Source organism: Dryobates pubescens, chromosome 14 (genome assembly GCF_014839835.1).
Source record: "Dryobates pubescens isolate bDryPub1 chromosome 14, bDryPub1.pri, whole genome shotgun sequence".
In the NCBI taxonomy this organism is placed as follows: domain Eukaryota; kingdom Metazoa; phylum Chordata; class Aves; order Piciformes; family Picidae; genus Dryobates; species Dryobates pubescens.
This window is the reverse complement of record NC_071625.1, coordinates 24,814,020-24,832,500: the sequence shown is the minus strand read 5'-3', so window position 1 is coordinate 24,832,500 and position 18,481 is coordinate 24,814,020. Positions and strand designations below refer to the sequence as shown.

The 18,481-nt window shown below is 47.1% G+C and overlaps 1 protein-coding gene across 1 annotated transcript in view; it reads right to left on the bottom strand.

Moving 5' to 3' along the window:
* Positions 1-18,481, bottom strand: part of ZFHX4 (zinc finger homeobox 4) — a 183,025-nt gene that overhangs the window by 4,265 nt on the left and 160,279 nt on the right. Inside the window, exons 6-9 of the mRNA XM_054167486.1 lie at positions 15,336-15,481; positions 15,013-15,213; positions 11,870-11,987; positions 5,184-10,583 (exon numbers count right to left, since the gene is read on the bottom strand). Of these exons, the coding sequence (XP_054023461.1) occupies positions 5,184-10,583; positions 11,870-11,987; positions 15,013-15,213; positions 15,336-15,481 (5,865 nt within the window). The remainder of the gene's footprint in view (positions 1-5,183; positions 10,584-11,869; positions 11,988-15,012; positions 15,214-15,335; positions 15,482-18,481) is intronic.

The window sequence follows — 18,481 nt, the reverse complement described above, 5'->3', positions numbered from 1 at the left end:
CACCCAGACAGGCTGCACTAGAACAGTGAAATCCACCTGGCAGATAGCAAGTTAAACACAGAACTGAGGTATTCCACAACTAAACGAAGGAAACTCGGTGAAACTAATGCTCCAGGTCCAGGCAGGAGAGATGTAGACCAAAGCACTGACTAATCCTGAAGCACCATGTTAACTCTTTGAATTGACTGTCAAAGAGGAGAGGGAGAGGCTGCTCTTTCACTTGGAGGAATCAGAGGGCTGAAAATGCAAACCTGCTACTGATGGGCCAAGAGCAAACAGAGAACAGAATTTAGTGCCCAAATAATAAGGGAAGTAAAATTGCTGCTGAATCAAATCTCTCTCTTGATAGGATTTCGAAATCAACTAAGCAGACACTGCCCAGTGCTGTGTGCTTCCTTGGGAAGAGCTGCTGTGAATCTTCAAGGCAGCCTAGGCCAAAGTGATGTGCAAAGGACCTGTGGTACTGATGATGACATGAAAAGGTTGACAGCAGCAGTATTAATAGCTGTCAGCAAGATGAAGGTCTAGCTTTCTGCAAGGGATCACAGGCAGAAACACAGAGCTGAGAAGAAAAGGGGATGTGAATTTTAAGAACAGCTGAAGCCAGCAGGAGACCTCCTCTGTCTACAGTCACCTCGAAAATAAGAAGGGGCTGGAAGAACAAAGATGAGGCAAAATCCTGCCTGAATTGCAACCCCACCAAATAACTCCCTATCAGGAAATGTGCTGAACAAACAGAGCAGTCACTTTGAGACCCTGATCAGCATGTGAGGCCAACAGGATGCCACAGTTATATTAACTGGAGATCTTTGAGGCCTTGAATAACTTGGTCTAGTGGGAGGTGTCCCTGCTCATGGCAGGGGGGAAACTGAAGGTCCCTTCCAGCCCAAATCATTCCATGAATCTATGAATCCATCTGCAGGAACCTATCCCACAGGTGAGATGGCTCTTGGAAGTACCACCCACAGTAATAGTGACATTCAAATCCAAGTGCTTTAGGGCAAAAAAATAAATTTAAAATCAATGTATCCTTTCTTTCATACAAGAAGGGCTTATTTTGACATGACCAAGTGACCCGGAGTTTGTCATCTTTTGTGACTGGGTGTTGGCTTCAAGTGCTGCAAATCCATGTAACATTTAGCATTTAATACAGAATCAATGAGCTGGGCTTTGGACCCATTCAGAACCCCACCAACGAGACTGCATGCAAGAACATGAATGTGAGATCTCAGAATCAGGGAATGGGTTGGGTTGGAAGGGACTGTAAAGACCATCCAGTTCCAACCACCTGCTAGGGACAGGGACACCTCCTACTAGACCAGGTTGCTCAAGGCCCCATCCAACCTGGTTTTCCAGGCTTGAAGCCTCCACAGGATCTCTGGGCATCCTGTTCCAGTGCCTCATCACTCTCACAGGGAAGAATTTCTGCCTAATCTCAGTTTAGTTTCTTCCAGTTTGAAGCCATCACCCCTTCTCCTGTCACTCCATGCCTTGGTAACAAGTCCCTCTCCAGCTCTCCTGGAGGCCCATTCAAATACTGGAAGGCTGCTCTAAGGCCTTCCTGGAGCATTCTCCATGCTGAACAGCCCCGACTCTCTCAGCCTGGTTCACAGTGGAGGTTCTCCAGCCCTCTGGTCATCTTCATGGCCTCCTCTGCACCTGCTCCAACAGTTCCATGTCCTTCTTGTGTTGAGAGCTCCAGAACTGGACACAGGACTCCAGGAGAGGTGTCACCAGAACAAAGCAGAGGGACAAAATGCCCTCCCTTCCCTGCTGCCCATGCTGCTGGGGGTGCATCCCAGCACACAACTGTCTTTCCAGGCTGCAGGTGCACATTACTGGCTCATCTTGAGCTTCTCATCACCCAGCACCCCCAAGTCCTTCTCCTCTAGGCTGGTCTCTATCCATTCTCCACCAACCCTGGATTTATGCGTGGGATTGCTCTGACCCAGGTGCCCGACCTTGTATTTAGCTTTGTTGAAATTCATGAGGTTGGCATGGCAAGGCTCTCCAGCCTGTCCAGGTCCTTCTGGTGCTTTCCCTTCCCTCTGCACCACACAGCTTGGTGTCCTGGGCAGATGTGCTGAGGGTGCCTGGATCCCTCCCATTATGAAATCCTTCACACAGCTGTGTTACCCAGTGATACTCATCACTAACTGCTCTGTCTAGTATGAGTCAAGAGAAACAAAAAAGCAAATCCTGAGAGTGAGGGTGGTAATACACTGGAACAGGTTGTCCAGGGAGACTGTGGATGTCCCCTCCCTGGAGGTGTTCAAGGCCAGGTTGGATGAGGCCTTGAACAATGTGGGCTGGTGGGAGGTGTCCCTGCCTATGGCAAGGGGTTGGAACTGGATGATCTTCAAAGTCTCTTCCAGCCCAAAGCATTCCACAAATCTATGAGTTGGGATGCTCACTGCTGTAGTTTCACTGGCTCCCTGTCATAGCAGGTGGCAAACATAGTCTTCACAATTAAGGATCTTACTCTTGTTGCCTTGTCTTTTACACAAATGTGTAGGACAGAACAGATGGGCTTTGGCACAGGAAATGCAGCTACCAATCCTGGAAGACTGCTGAAAACAGGGCAACACCTGAATGTCAGGGATCTCAGTGAGGCTTCTGAAACACATTTTCAAGTTTGGATTTGAAGGGGAGGAAAAAAAACAGAACAGTTGCAGAGCAATTCAGGAGGAGACTTCACACACAGGATAGTGAGTCACCAAGGACTCAGCTTCAGAAAAGCTTTCATGCAGAGAGTGATGCAGAACAATCATCCTGCTTGCTCAGAACATGTGTGCTGCTAGAGGAACTGCAGCCCAAGCAATGCTTCTTTGGAGGCCCACATCCAGAAGAATACTTTTAAACAATTCTTAGTGAACTATCAGTGAAAACAGGACAGAGAAGAAAACAGAAATGGGTTAATTTGGTGCAGAAAACACTAGTGTGGAGCAGGCACTGGAGAACATCTCAGACCAGGGGTTCTTCCACACTGAGTGATTAAAATTATCTGTTTTTTCCACTCACCATGACTGCTCCATTATGTATCATTAGGGAAAGGAGATTTATGCATGCAAGTATTTTCCAGGCAACAAAAGGGGGATGTCAGGGCTGTTTAGCATATGGCAGAAGAAAAAGTGAACAAGGAGATTCTGTGCGCTGGTTTACACAGTGGGCTTTGCCCACAAAGGGCTAATTAACCTTAAGAACATGCAAGATGAAAGGGGGTAAAAATTGATCTCAGTTGGCTGTACAGTGTCTGCTGTGGTACTAATGACAGAAATGTAGCTCAAAGAAGGGATATGTGGTGAAAAGTAGCACATCTGAACATTGAATGACTATGGACCAACTGGCCTATAATAGCACCTTCTGTGTGACCATCGGGACCATTGCAGAGTCTGAGCCTACACTGACACTAGGGAGTCAAAGAGTGCCAGAGAACATTTCTCAAACCCAGAAACTAAACCATCTGTAAGGTTAAAGAGCATGACTGGGCAAGGAACCACAGAGGGCTGGGGGCTGGAAAGGACTTCTGAAGATCTGGTCCAATTCCCCTACTACAGCAGCATCACCAGAGTAAATCACATGGGAACAAATCAAGGTGGGTTTGGAATGCCTCCAGAGATGGAGACTCCACAACCTCTCTGGGCACTGTTTTGGCCTAGGACAACTTGCATTCTTTTAAGCAATTCTTGAGCACAGCTGAGAGGCTCACAGGTTCACAACCATTCTCAAGACTCACGTTGCATCAGGACTTCCTGGGTTTGAGAGTAAAGGAATGCAGTAGTACCTTCCCAAGCAATTTTCATTGAGCTGCATAGACAAAGGCTGAGCTTTCTGGAGTCCATTTGATCTGAAGGTCAACCTAACAAAAGCTATTTAGCAAAGCTGTATGGAGAAACCATATCTATAATTGTAATAACCAACAAGCAGCCTTTCTGGGACCTGAACGCTGTGTGCCATTAAGAAGGAAATACAGCAACTTCGTATTTCCTTTATATGCACTCTCTGTGCCAATAACTGCTTGAGAAAAGCCAGAGGGCACTCAGCCAAAGAGTCCATCGTGGAAAGAAAGCCATTCGGATCCAGTGAAGAGAAAACAAGATGCTTTGACCACCACATTGGGAAACAGTAACATCCTCATCACCAAACAAAGCAGAGACAGTAGCAGAGAAGATATTGCTGCAATTCTAGTCTAACAATACTGCTGGTGGAGCCCTTATCTTACTTGCTGAAGTTTAGAGATCACCAGCAAGGGGATAAAATGAGGTGAGGGGTCTCAACCAGCTCCCCAGCTCTGCTGTGTGCAGATCTGATATGAAGCTGCAGTTAGAAGATGAGGGGGAAAGCTTCAGTCTGTGAGCCTGAACTCTGACAAACTGGAGCTTGGCACAAGAAAACAAACAGGTTTGTTCTTTGAGGAGTGCAGAAAACCTGATTCTCCAGTGACAGTGAAAGGAAGAGGAAGTGCACTCCAACATGAGCAACACACGGAGTCAAAGCAGTCACCAAACAGTTCCCTGCTCAGCAAGAAGAACAGCCCCCAACGATGTGGTGTGTGTCTGGCTTTACAGGCTACGGGGGGCAGGAGATGTTCAGCTGCTCCTGGAATCTGGATCTCAGTGAAAGCTGTTACAAACCACCTGCATCAAAACCCTTATCTTAGCAGGCAAGTGCTCAGAAATGGAACAGAGGCTCTTGGGCAGCATTTTATTTTAAATATTTATTCTGAATGCAACAAGAGGTTGGGCTGGTCTGAGCGGTGCCCCGACGCCGCGGGGACCGGTGCCTCATGGGACCTTACTTTAAATACCAGCATACAAAATATTTACACACAGAACCCCAGCCCCAGCTGGAGGGGCCTGCAAAACAAACCCACAAAAAGCACTGCAACGCTATGTCTCTATTGCCTGTGACACAGAACTCTAATAATTTCTGCCAGGTTTCAATTCAAATCTTCTTTTGTATGTGTGTATGTGAGAAATGAGAAGGATCATCCAAGCTCCAGCAGCAACCAAGATCTGTACCGAGTGGGCCTCAGAGCAGAACGTTTTATTGCCTGACACCAGTCCCACAAGCATGATGTGAATGTGTGAATGCTTAACATGCTGTGTTTGAGAAGGGGATGTTTAACCAGGCCAGGTGACTGAATAAACGACACGAGAAAAATCACCCCCTTATAGACTTACTGTTTGAACTTTGTGGAAATCCAGGTAAGGAGGATGGACCATTCATTCCAGGCAGAAGCACAGGAGGAAGGCCAGGAAGTCCGGGATAAGCTGCTGGCAAACTGATGCCGTGAAGAGAACTGCTGTCCATCATGCCTGGCTGTTGTACCGTTAATCCCAGCACGTCGGTGGCCTTCTTGATGCGATCCAGCTCTTGCTGTGCCATCAGCTGTCTGACTGTCGTAGGAGCTAAGTAATCTTTCTCCCGATCCAGCTGACTTCCCACAGTCTCTCTCACTTTTGTGATGTGTTGCTTGGAAAAGATGTGATCCCTTATGGACAAGCGCGCGGAATACTTCACCCCACACAGGGAACACTCTGGCTTTGTCCCATCGGGTCCAGTCTGGTTTATCATGAATGGCTTCCCAATGTTGATTTTGAACTTCTTTTCTTTAGCCCGGGCGTTCTGAAACCAGACCTGGACCACACGCTTGGGCAGGCCGATTTCATTCCCCAGCATCTCACACTCCTGCATGGTTGGAGTCCGGTAGTCACTAAAGCAAGCCTTGAGAACTTTCAGCTGGAGGTTACTCATCTGCGTCCGGAAACGTTTGTGGCCTGGCCGGTCACTGTTCTTGGATTTGAAAGGATTGCTGGCTCCAAAGGGGTTGGGAGAGCTCGGATCAGCTATGCTGGAAGTCTCGCTGCGGTCAGCGTTGTCGTCAGGGTCGTCGGTGATGTAGAAGCTTTGGTCGTGGTCCCCATCTTTTTCACTGAAATGTATGGAGGGGCTGGTGAGGGAGAAGAGAAACTTGTCCTCGGTGCTCTCCCCGGTGGGGGTGGTGGCAGCCTTTGGCAGCGCGTCGCTCACGAGCGGTTTGGGTTCTTTGGGAGGCGACGCGGGTTTGGCATCCCCTGAGCTGCCGGTCGTGCTTTCCATTTCATTGTTCCCCTCATCTCCTGTCGTGGCGTCACTGATTGCCGTGTTAATTGAGGACGTCTCATCAAAGTCAGTCTTGTTTTGATCATACCCAGAGTCAGCTGGAGGGGCATTCAGGTTCTCAATATCCTCACTAGACTCTGCTTTAAAAGAAGAAGGACTCAAGAGGTTCTTGGGTGACATTTCTGCAGTTTTGCTAACAGGGGTGGATACAGTGGAGGCTAACTCGTTTTCACTTGATAGTTCCGTTTTTGCTAAGGACAGGGATGGGTAATCAAAAAATATGTACTTTTGTGGGCTTTCTCCTCCATCTTCAGTTGATATCAAAGGGCTTGGAGGCAAACTGTAACCGGCTTGCTTGCCCTCGTTCCAGTGCCGAGAGCGAATGTGGCTTTCCAGAGCGGACTTTGCTTTAAAGAGAGCTCGACAAAAAGGGCATCGCTTGTGGGACTGGGCTGGGCCAACCGCACGGAACTGCCCCTTTCTCTCTCGGGCTCTCGTGTTCTGAAACCAGACTTGCACAACCCTCTTCTTCAGTCCCACCTCACGTGCAATGTGATCTAGCATCTTTCTGGTGGGGTTGGAATCTAGTAAGTACTTCTCATAGAGTATCTCCAGCTGCTCCGGAGTAATTGTGGTTCTTAAACGTTTATCACGGTGCTGATCTTCCCCACTGTTTCCTCCCTCTTTCTCACTGCAGTTGTTGTCTTCTTTATCATCTAGTTTTCGTTTCAGGGAACCAGGAACTGTCGAAGGGTGTGCCGTGTGTGATGAGCCAGTCTGTGGTGGCATCTGAGCCAGAGAACTGTTAAGTAACTGTCCAGTCATCAGAGGATTGTTGGGGTCAAATATCATATAGGGCATATCCATGGGTCTCTCTAAAAACTGCGAGTGAAGAAACTGGTTTTGGGCTGCTAGGAAATGCATGTGCTGGTGCTCCTGCCAAAGTTCCAGAGTTGGGAAGGCAACGGTACACTGATCGCATTGGTACTGTAACAGCTGAGGAGGTAGACTGTTCTGGAGAGAAGTCATAGAAATTGGTAAAGGGCTGGAAGGAACGGGTGTGGTCTGGGATGTTGAAGGAGGTCTCCCTACTATCTGTGATTGTTTTTGTGGCTGTGGTTGAGAAGCTGGAGGCTGAGGCTCGGAAGAGTTGGCCGGAGCAGTCTGTGCTGGTTTGGTGCTTTGGGCAGTTGTATCAGCTGGCTTAGAGACACTTTCATTTGGTTTTGGTTTTTCTGTGGACTCTGGTTTGGGAGAAGCTTTCTCAGGTTCTGGTTTGGGTGACGGAACCAAAGGAGTACTGGAACCAGAGCCAGAGCTTGCTGCTGTGACTGCCGTTGCGTTCTTTGATGAGTCACTTTGGCCAGAAGCTGTGCAGTTCTTGTAGATGGTTTGATCAGAGGCATCCATGGAGTCCTCAGTTTGGCTTTCATCCTGAGCATCATCATCCTCATCCTTGTAGCACTGCTTTTTCTGGTGTGTGATCAGATCAAAGATGCGGGGAAAAACCACGCTGCACTTCTTGCACTGATACTGCATATTACTAGTCCGGATGTAGCGCTCGTTGGTCAGCTCCCTCTTCTCATTGTCTTTGGCTTCCGCCTGGTTCTCATAGCTTTTGCGAGCTTTCTGCCGCGCGTTTTGGAACCACACCACAATCACTCGGGTGGGGAGGTTCAGCACGGTCGAAAGCTGCTCAATTTCGTCATCCTTTGGATAAGCGTTCGTGTCAAAGAAGTCTTGGAGGACACGAAGCTGATAGTCAGTAAACCGAGTCCTAGAGGATCTCTTGCTGAACGATGCATCGGACTTGTAAGGTTCTACGGCTGAGGGTTGAGGATCTATCCTGATATCTTCCAGCACCGTTATGGGAGGGTTGCTGAAGTTGTAGGGGGAGTCTTTATTCCTCTGCCGCTCTTTGAAGAGCGTGTTGCGAAACCAGTGTTTGATGACTTTCTGTGAGAGGCCAGACTTCTCCGCCATCTCTTGGATCTGCTCCTCGCTAGGAGAGTTGTTGATATCAAAGTAAGCCCTCAAGATCTTGAGCTGGTCGTCCGTGATGCGTGTGCGTGGCCGCTTGAACTGAGAGTGCCGCAGGAAATTGGGATCCAGCCCCAGCTGCTGCTGGCAAAGCTGGGTAAGGTCTGCAGACAAAGTATCCATTGGTGGCAGCTGGAGGGCAAGCTGAGGAGGCAAGGCAGGATGCTGCACTGGCTGCATCATAATGGGAGGGAAAATCGGGAGATCGAGCGAAACGGGAAGCTGGACTTGAGGTGGGGCTGATGGTGGCGGCGGTGGAGGAGGAGGCGGTGGCGGTGGAGGAGGCGGCGGCGGCGGTGTAGGTGGTGGGGCCTGCAAGGGAGTGGGAGTCGTGTTTTGAATTTTTCCAGCCCCAACTGAAGGTGGCTGAGAGGGAGTTGGAGGAGGAGGAGGTGGTGGTGGCGGAGGAGGAGGCGGCGGAGGTGGTGGTGTCTCTGGAGAAGATGGGGAGATGGGATAGAGCTTGTCATAGGCCTCCCGATACTGGCGGGCAAACTTCTCTAGCGCCCCATAGGGAAAGAACTGCCCATGCACATGCTCTTGATGGCTCTTCAGAATCAGAATGTTGGAAAACAGCTTACTGCAGGTTCCACATTCCAGTTTGTCAGTGTTCTCACCCTCAGCACTCTTGCTTTTTTTCTGCACTTTTTGTCTGTTCTCATTGTACTGGATAACCAACTCGAATCCAAAGTTCTCCAGCAAAGCCTTGGCTGCATTCCCCCTTGCCCCAGAAGCTATTCTGGGCGGCAGGATGGCTGATTCTGAGGATTTGGGCTTCTTCATATCTTTGTTTTCTTTTAGTCCTTCATTCTCATTAGTAAACTCTTGCTTTGGCTTCTCTTGTTTCTCAGACATGTCTTCTGACTCCTTATAGGAGGGCATATCCTTTATCAGCTGGCAGTCTGTGCTTACTAAGGGGTTCTGCTCTGCTTTCATCAGCTTGCTACTTTGCGGCTGCTGTTTTTGGGACTGAAGTTGGGGCTGGGTAGATTGATACTGTTGTGCTTGCTGCTGCAGTATCTGTAGCTGGGTTTGGCCAACATGGTGTTGAGTTTGTATCTGCTGTTTCAAGTCTTCCAGCAATGATCCTGTCATGCCAGCCATTCCAGGCATACCGAAGGTGGCAGAACCAGGCAAGCCTAGGTCTGGGCTTAAGCTAAACTCTGTCCCGGGTATATAGAATGGGAAAAGGAACTGAGGCTGCTGAAACTGCAGCAGGGCTTCTGGTGTCATGGGGAAGTGAGGCAAAAAAGCTGGGTTTAGAAACTGGGGTTGAAAGAACGCAGCTTGCTGTTGCAGTTCATGCTGTAGCTGCATCTGAAGTTGTGCTGGTGACTGGGGTGGGTGATGCGTAGGCTGAGCAGAAATTAATTCAGAAGCTTGCTTTTTATTTAATTCTTTGGCATCTAAATGTGTTTCTTTGCTGTTAACTGCTGGTAAGCTCATAGATTCTAGCATTCCTTGGCTGGGGCTGTTAACATTCCCTACCACGCTATTTCCGCTACTGATATTCCCACTTGGTTCCAGTTTTGCAGCCCTTGCCTTTGTCTGGTGCAGCACAGACCTCATATGGATTTCCAAGGTGGAACTTTGGCTATAGGCAACATTACAAATGCTGCACTTGTAGGGTTTGTTGTCAGTGCTGCTGTTGGTTTCTTGAGGGACAGGACTTGATGCTTCCTGCAAAACCTTTTTGAGTTTGTGTAGATGGGACACTGAGTTGTAGTGGACCAAGAGGATGTTCTTTTGGGTGAAGGACTCTTTGCAGACTGTACACTTGTATGGGCGAGAGGGATCTAGGAACTTTTCCATTGTAAAGTTTGGCCCTTTTCTGAAAGGTAAGGTCCGCTTTGGTTCTGAGCCCAGATCATCCGGAATAGAGCTGCTGTCACTGCCCACAGGACTTGCTTTACCTTCCTGCTCCATCTCATAATCCCTTTCCATGTCCTGCTCTAGTGCATGATCGTCTTGTGCCATACTTTCACTTTCTGCCCAGACTTCACCATTGACAGGTAGAGATGCACACAGCTGCTGGAGCTCAGCCTCATTGAGTTCGGGGTGGCCGGCTTCCAAGTGTTTTTTTAAAGCCTGGAATGTTCGGAAGCTACGCTGGCAGAGGCTACACATGGTAGCTGCCCGGATGGCGTGGTACTGGGAATGTATCTGAAGCTTCTGCATAGTCTTGAAAGCCAAGCTGCAGTGGTTGCAGCGGTACTTATAGACGTGGCGGTCAGAGACCGACAGCTGCTGCTTCTTCTGCTGCTCGCCCAGCTGGTCCACCACAGACTCGCTGGGCTTTGTGTCTTTGCTGCTGCTCTTACTCCAGTCTGGTGTCTCAGTAGACTCCTTAGCTGGCTTCTGTTCCTCGGTCTTAATTTCCATTCCAGTTTTTGATTCGTCCATCCCCGGGGTACTTTTCTCATCCACAGGACTTCCACCTAGTGACAGAAAGGGGAGTGTTTGTCACACAAGGAAAAGAGAACGGCACCTAGTGTTAACTGCGGGGGGGCTTCAACCATTGGTTGTAAGAAGAGTGGCTGAGGGAGTTTAGTGTGGAGAAGAGGAGGCTGAGGGGAGACCTCATTGCTCTCTACAGGTCCCTGAAAGGACATTGGAGCTAGGTGGGCATTGGTCACTTGTCCAAAATAACTAGTGATAGGATGAGAGGAAACAGGCTTAAGTTGCCCCAGGGAAGGTTTCAATTGGAGACTAGGAACAAATCCTTTCCTGCAAGAGTGGGCAAGGATTGGAGAAGGCTGCCCAGGGAGGTGGTGGTAGAGTCACCATCCCTGGAGGTGTTCAAGAAGCTGCAGATGTGGCACTTCAGGATATAGTTTAGTGGTCACAGTAGATGGGTTATGGTTGAGACTCAATGATCTTAAATGTCTTTTCAAACCTGAATGATTCTATGATTCTACATGAAGAAAGGCACCTGGCATGCCATGTATTGGCCTAGCAAAATAGAACAACCCATCCTTGCTGCAGAGAATGAAGCAGACAGGACAAAAAAACGTTAAAAAACAATCATAAAATCCCAACAGGATGAACAGACTGGCAGTGGTAGTTGGCTCAGAAGTGATATAGGACTTCTCTTTGTCCTAAGGCTGGAGTTTATGGATGCAATAGGAGCACCAAGCAAGAAAAGGAAATAAACAGCAGGAAAGAGGGAGGGAGTAGAAATGGTGACAACAGATAGGAGAAGTAATCAGAAAGGAGAAGGAAAGTGTTCTGAGGAGGAGAATGTGGAAAGCAAAGCAGCTTCCCATCACAGAACACAGTAAGTGTCCAGGGGAAGTATCCTGCTGTTGGGGTTTGCCATTGATGCTGGGGAAAGTGCCACTGTATTTTAATACTGAGTCTTAATTGTTTTTTACACAAGGAGGGTCTTACCTTCATAGGTAATGGTTTAATGGCCATGCTGGTGTTGGGTTGACCACTGGACTCAATGATCTTAAGGGTCTTCTCCCACCAGAATGATTCTCTGACCCTTTGAAAATGGCTGGGCACTACTGTTGAATGCTACCTCTAGCAAAAGCAAACACCTGCAGCCTAGAAGCCCTGCACGGGTGCAGACAGGCAAATTCAGGCCCTCTGTTGTTTCTCTCTTTTTATCTCTGTGGCTTTATGTGAATCCCAAATGGATTCACTTCACCAAGAAAGAAACATGTGGTTTATTTCTGGACTGTCCACACTCTGCTCTCCTGTGCCAGGGCTTCTTGCATACCTGGATATTTCCCAGATCCCTCAGCTGTGATGGTTGCAGGTGTGTCACGTTCAGATTTCTCTGCAGCAGCTGCTGGCAGCAGCATACTGTTGGGCATCATGACATCTGGTACAGGAACCTTTGAAAACCAAGAACACAGAATTATTCCTGGAAAAGTCACACTATTTAATACTATCCAACTGCATGGAACTCCAATACAAAAGATCCACCCTACCCAGATCAAAGATTGCCAGTACTAAACCAGGCCTTGATTCAGTCCTTCATAATGGATTCTGACAGACATCCAGAGCACTGGGTGTCTCTTGGTGAAGAATCAATTCAAAATAACCCTCAGACCTACATACCCTCAATATCCCCCTGGTGTCAGTGTCAGCACAAAGAAGGCTGTGCCAAGTTGGTGGGGGGTTACCAGGGGAATTCTCCTTGGACATTCTCCACAGGCAGAGAGTGTGTTGAGGTATGGCTATCAATCAGTTCTTGACTGAGGGCTTCCCCACTTTGCTTCACCTGGACTGTTTTTCTTAAACAAGGGCCATTCCAAGATCTTTGAAAGAAACTTCTAAGTTTTTTTCTATACAGAAATAGCAAGTTCTTGCCATTCAAAGTAAGATTTTTTTTTCTGTCTTGTCTTCAGTTGCTTCTGCATCTTCTTCAGACTGCTCCACCTGTTGTGTTAGACATTGACAGTATAGACAGGAATCTTTGAAGAATCTACTTTTAGAGTCTGACAGTACCCATTATAGTGAAGCTGGCATGAACATTTGTTCAGCACTTCATGGTTTGTTTTGGTTTAGATCTTTAGAACATGCTCATCTCACAGAATCAGAGTGGTTTGGGTTGGAAGGGACCTTAAAGATCTTCTAGTTCCAACCCCTCTGCCATGGGTAGGGACACCTCCTACAAGACCGGGTTGCTCAAGGCCTCATGCAGCCTGGCTTTGAAGGACTGTCTGGGAGTTCACAGTAAGCCTTATCAGGCTTATGTTCAAAGTCCTGCACTGCCACAGGCACTCTCCAAACGACCTTGAGTAAATCAGTTCAGACTGCACTTCAGCTCCTCATCTCACTTCCTTACTCCATCGACGTAACAAGAATACTCATAGGAGAAATGTTGGGAGTGGTAAAATACTATAGCAATGGAAGCTACACACACTACTAGGCCTGAGCAGAAACACCTTTTGTTGCTTTTTAAAACTTAACAAAGTGTTGTAAACCTTTCTCAGGATACATAATTCATACAGATATAAAAACATCTACATGGAGATCAAGTGCCTGTGGGAAAAACCTTCCAGACAGATCTCTGAAAGCCCTGGGCTTAGCACAGCTGTAATTTACACATGGCACTAATAGCACCTTCCCAGAGGACTTCTGGCTTAGAGTTCATCTGGGAAGCAAGGACTTCTGAAAAAAAAGAAAATATTACTCTAAATGGTTAACTGGGAGTTCAGCTATGGACACAGCTGATTGGTGTTAGCAAACAGGACAATTTAGGTGATGCAGAAGAGCATTGGAGAGGGACTTTTCGCAAAGGCATAGAGTGACAGGAGAAGGGGTGATGGATTCAAACTGGAAGAAACTGGATTGAGATTTGACATTAGGCAGAAATTCTGCCCCAGAAGGGTAGTGAGGCACTGGAACAGGTTGCCCAGAGAAGATGTGGAGGCTTCAAGGCTGAAAGTGTTCCAAGCCAGGTTGGATGAGGCCTTGAGCAACCAGGTCTAGTGGGAGATGTCCCTCCCCATGGCAGGGGGTGGAGGGTGGGTTAGAACTAGATGATCTTTAACCCAAACCATTCTGTGATTCCATGGTTCTGTTTTGCAATGCCTTTCTCTGCTAAGAAAAATTTTCTAACAGTGAGAAAACTTTCCAGCACCAGGAGAGAAGAGAATTTAAGAATTGCCCTATTACCATGGAGAACTTGAGAAGAAAGCTAATAAGCTTTATGTGGAGGGGGAGATACCTCAAAGGGTCTGGGCAAGTTTTGTTTCTACTGCATTTTGATTGTGCTGGGCCAAAATTACATGGTCTGGTAGAACTGTAGTTAGAAGAAAACCAAGGAAAATAAAAGTAGAATCCCCAACAGCACAAAGAACTGTAGACTTCAGTCAAGATCTCTTTCCATTCTTTCATGCTATTTGGGAATGAGGTGCTAGGCCTACAACCACAACCATACAAGTGAGGGAGCCATCTATGGATATAGAAATAAATCCCTAAAGAGGTGGATCACTGAGATTTCCAAGTGCGTCTCCTTCTTAAAAGGCAAGATAGCCAGAGTCAGTGTCTTAGGAGGTCTGTTTTCTAATGAAATCTGGTCTGTAACATCAAATGAATTCTAGACCCAACTGTGTCTTTGCTGACATTGTTCTAAGTGGTGCTGAGCCATTCTTTTTCACAGGAATTTCTTATTTTGACCTGCTTTATACAATTTTGCAATGAAAAAACAACATTTTCCTGGTGAGGCTGGAATGGGATTCATCCTCCAAAGAGAGTTTGATTGTTACAGCATTCATCCCAACCATGAGGAAGCCAGGTCAAGTCCCTGCCTAGTCCATCTTAAGTGCCTGAAATCAGATATTCCATTTCCTAATGAGCTAACCTAACTGCATTACTACTCATTCTTGGATTCCCTTTTCTGTTTCACACTCCTGTTTTATTCCAAACCCCCAGACCTTAAGGGGCTTTCATGCAGAGGCAGAAGGCAGCAGCAGGCCATGCTTCATTCTCCAATTAGCATCACCATTGAATCTCCTGGAATGGAATGCAAGGACAGCCCAGCTATACACAGGAATCCTTCTACATTTGTCAACCCCATCCTCCAGGGAGTTCCTGGTATTTCAGAAACAGAAGTCACAACACCTCTGAGACCTGGATATGACTAGGCCCAGTTTACAGTTCTGTACTAAAAGACGTGGACAGGCTTTTTCCAAGGTTAACAGCAATGAGGAACTGCAAGTTTCAGCATCTTTGAAACCCACCTGCAGTCCTTTTCCCAAGGGACATCAGTCACTGGATGAGCTGGCAAAAGGACCTAAGAGCCTGCTACACTCCCCTCCTTGGGCTACCTGCTGGCTGTGTCACAAGAGGTACAGTGCCCAAGTGCCCAGAGGCCTGAGTGTGTTTCTGTCACCTATTTGGCACACTTACTGTCATCAGCAGTTTCTCCACACAGTCAGGGGACACACTGTGCAAATGGGTCAGATGAAGCTGGAGATGCATTTTGTTGCTGAGGACATCCTGGCAGAGGGGGCAGCAGATAACAGGTTGCATTGAGTGCTGTGACAGGACGTGCATCTGGATGCGGTTTGGGTCCCTGCTATTGTAGTTGCAATAAGGACATTGATAGAACTGCAAAACATGAAAGGGAGGTGCAGGCTATTAGTCAGAGCACTGCTGGCACTGCTGCTTCACCAGCACATCATCTCTGCTTCAGGCTGGGGTCATTTGAGTGAGGTCTAGAAGGCGATGACGTTGTCTTTTACCTGCTCATGACAAAACTTATTGTCTTCTGGAGGCTTGGATTTTTTAGCTGCACCATCCTCTTCCTTTGTCACAAGAAGCTGTTGTGCCCCTACCACAGTGTTGACTTTTGGCTCCTTCTCTGGTGTGCCTACTCCTGTTCCAAAGACACAATTTTCAACAAGACATTAAACTTTCCCGTCTCTTGGTTTGCAAAGAGCCTGCACCTCCAGAGGCCTGCATTGTCTGGGAAGGGCTTTCATTCCTTACCCTGAGAAATAACCTAGGTGAAATAAACTGAATCTGGGGAAGCACAAAGGGGAAGATGCACTTCTATCCTCCATGGAGCCTCTATCTTTAAAAATGGGCTCATCTCTGCTGTTTAGATAACCTCAGGTTACCTTTAAAGATTAATCAATAATGTTCTTTCTTTAGCAGCTCAGCAGGAATTTGTGTATTACATTAAAACAAATCAGCTTTTGCCTACAAAAATCCTGTTTTCTAAAATAATTAATTTGCTGCTGTTTAATTACCCTCTCTCTTCCCTAAACTGTCTGAGCACTATGATTACCGTGCTGTTTTGGTGTTTCCTGCCTGGTTATAATTCTGAGGCTAAATAACAGCGAGGCTTTCAAAGAAACACTGTGGAGAACAGGATTTCAGAGCTAACTTACTGTTAATTACACACAAAGATCAGTCACTTAGGATTGTCTCAGATGTTTACACCCTGCATTTTCAGAGCCCGGCCTTGCTGATCACACCCAGGACATAATGGCTGTCTATAGGTGGTTTGCCTATTAAGCATTAAATACTATATTTAATATTATGCCTGAACTGGCTGCGTAATGCGGCCCAATCTTGCACACATCAAAAGCAGGAGTGCAATTCTAATTTCCCAGTCCATCAGAAAATTCTTTCCAGCGTCAATTTGCCAGATAATCTCTTCTGCTAGGCTGGATATTACAGGAGCATTGGGCAGGCATGTCACATACATCTCACGACAAACACAAAACCTCATTTACCAACCATTCCAATCTCATCATAGCGCGGCATCATCTGACCTTTTTTCTGCTGTTTATTATGAGTATTTCTAATTTTAACTTTCAATTTTCACCATCTTCCAGTCAATTTGCAACTAAATTATTTCCAGGGTGAGGACACTATCACTGGACACTGGGTGCAAATACATCTTGAAATGCAATGAAGCTAAACCATTGATTGCTATCAGACCCAACGTAAATATATAGTCCAGAGGTAATCTGATTGTATGCTGTGCATGAAGATTTATCTTGATTTTTTTCAATCCACCCCAAGATTCATAGAAATGAACAAATTGGACCTCGTTGCACAATAACCTGGGATTAATTTTAAAATAAGGTCAGCAATGTTTTGGCAACAGGGTAAACATGGACAAAGAAAACACTTGGCTTTTTCCTTAGCCAAAACCAAGGTGATTTTCTTATGACATCATTATTGTTATTGTTGTAATATTAACAATAACAGTAATAGCAGTAGTAGTTGTTGTTGTTATTACTATTATTATCATCATCATCATCATACAGATTTTGTGCAGTATTACAAGGCCAACATTAAGAGAAGTAAAATAAGAGAACAGTTCACAGGATCCCAGGATGTTAGGGGTTGGAAAGGATCTCTGAAGATCATCGAGTCCAAATCCCCTGCCAGAGCAGGACCAGAGAATCCAGCACAGGTCACACAGGAACACATCCAGACAGGGCTGGAAAGGCTCCAGAGAAGGAGATTCTACAACCTCCCTGGGCAGTCTGTTCCAGTGCTCTGTGACTTACAGTAAAGAAGTTCCTCCTCATGTTGAAGTGGAACTTCTTGTACTTTATTTTACATCCATTGCCCCTTGTCCTATCCCAGGGCACAAGTGAGCAGAGGTTGTGCCTGTCCCTTCCTTTGTGACCCCCAGCCCTCAGATATTTATAGACATTGATCAGATCCCCTCTCAGTCTTCTCCTCTCTGGACTAAACAGCCCCAGGGCTCTCAGCCTCTCCTCATCAGGCAGTGCTCCAGTCCCTTCAGCATCCTTCTAGCCCTCCCTTGGACCCTTTCAAGTAGATCCCTGTCCCTCTTGAACTGGGGAGCCCAGAACTGGATGCAATATTCCAGGTGAGATCTCACCAGGGCAGAGTAGAGGGGGAGGAGAACCTGCCTGGCTCTGCTGGACACACTCCTCTGAATGCAGCCCAGGATCTCATTGGCCTTCTTGGCCCCCAGGGCACATTGCTGTCCCATGCAGAACTTGTTGTCCACCAGCACTCCCAGGTCCTTCTCCAGGGGGCTGCTCTCCAGCAGATCACCTCCCAACCTCTACTGCTGCAGTTTATTCTTCCTTCCCAGATGCAGGACTCTGCACTTATCCTTGCAGAACCTCATTAGGTTCCTCTCTGCCCAGCTCTGTCTGTCCAAGTCTCACTGAATGGCTACACAGCCTTCAGGTGTCTCAGCCAAGCCTCCCAGTTTAGTATCACCAGCAAAGCTGCTGAGCAGACACTCCCAACATCATTGATACAGATGCTGAACAGGATTCTATGACTGGACCCAGCACTGATCCCTGGGGGACTCCAGGTCTCAAGGTAAATACCCAAACCTCTCATCCTACCATAGCAAACAACTGCAAACCGAATCCCCCAGGGACATTTTTCTGTCAGACATTTCTTTATTAGCCCCCAGATTTTATAACTTACACATTAACTGCAGTTTCCCCACACTTTGTTCTTCGTTCCTAAGTTCCTACTGATTTCTTCTGATGCAATTTAGAGCTGTAACTTTTGCATGTTCTTGCTCAAATTAAAGTTTATTCCTGATATATTTCACTACTTGTGATGACCAATTTGCCAGCATCTGTGTAACATCTGAATCCTGCCTTCAGTTTTGGGCCTCTCACTCCAAGAAGGACATTGAGGTGCTGGAACAAGTCCAGAGAAAGGCAGCACAGCTGGGGGAGGGTCTGAAGAACAGGGCTGATGAGGAGCAGCTGAGGGACCTGAGGGTGTTAAGTCTGGAGAAGAAGAGGCTGAGGGGAGACCTCATTGCTCACTGCAACTCCCTGAAAGGAGGCTGGAATGAGGTGGGGTTGGTCTCTTCTTTCTAGTATCAGGGACTAGAACAAGAGGAAATGGCCTGAAA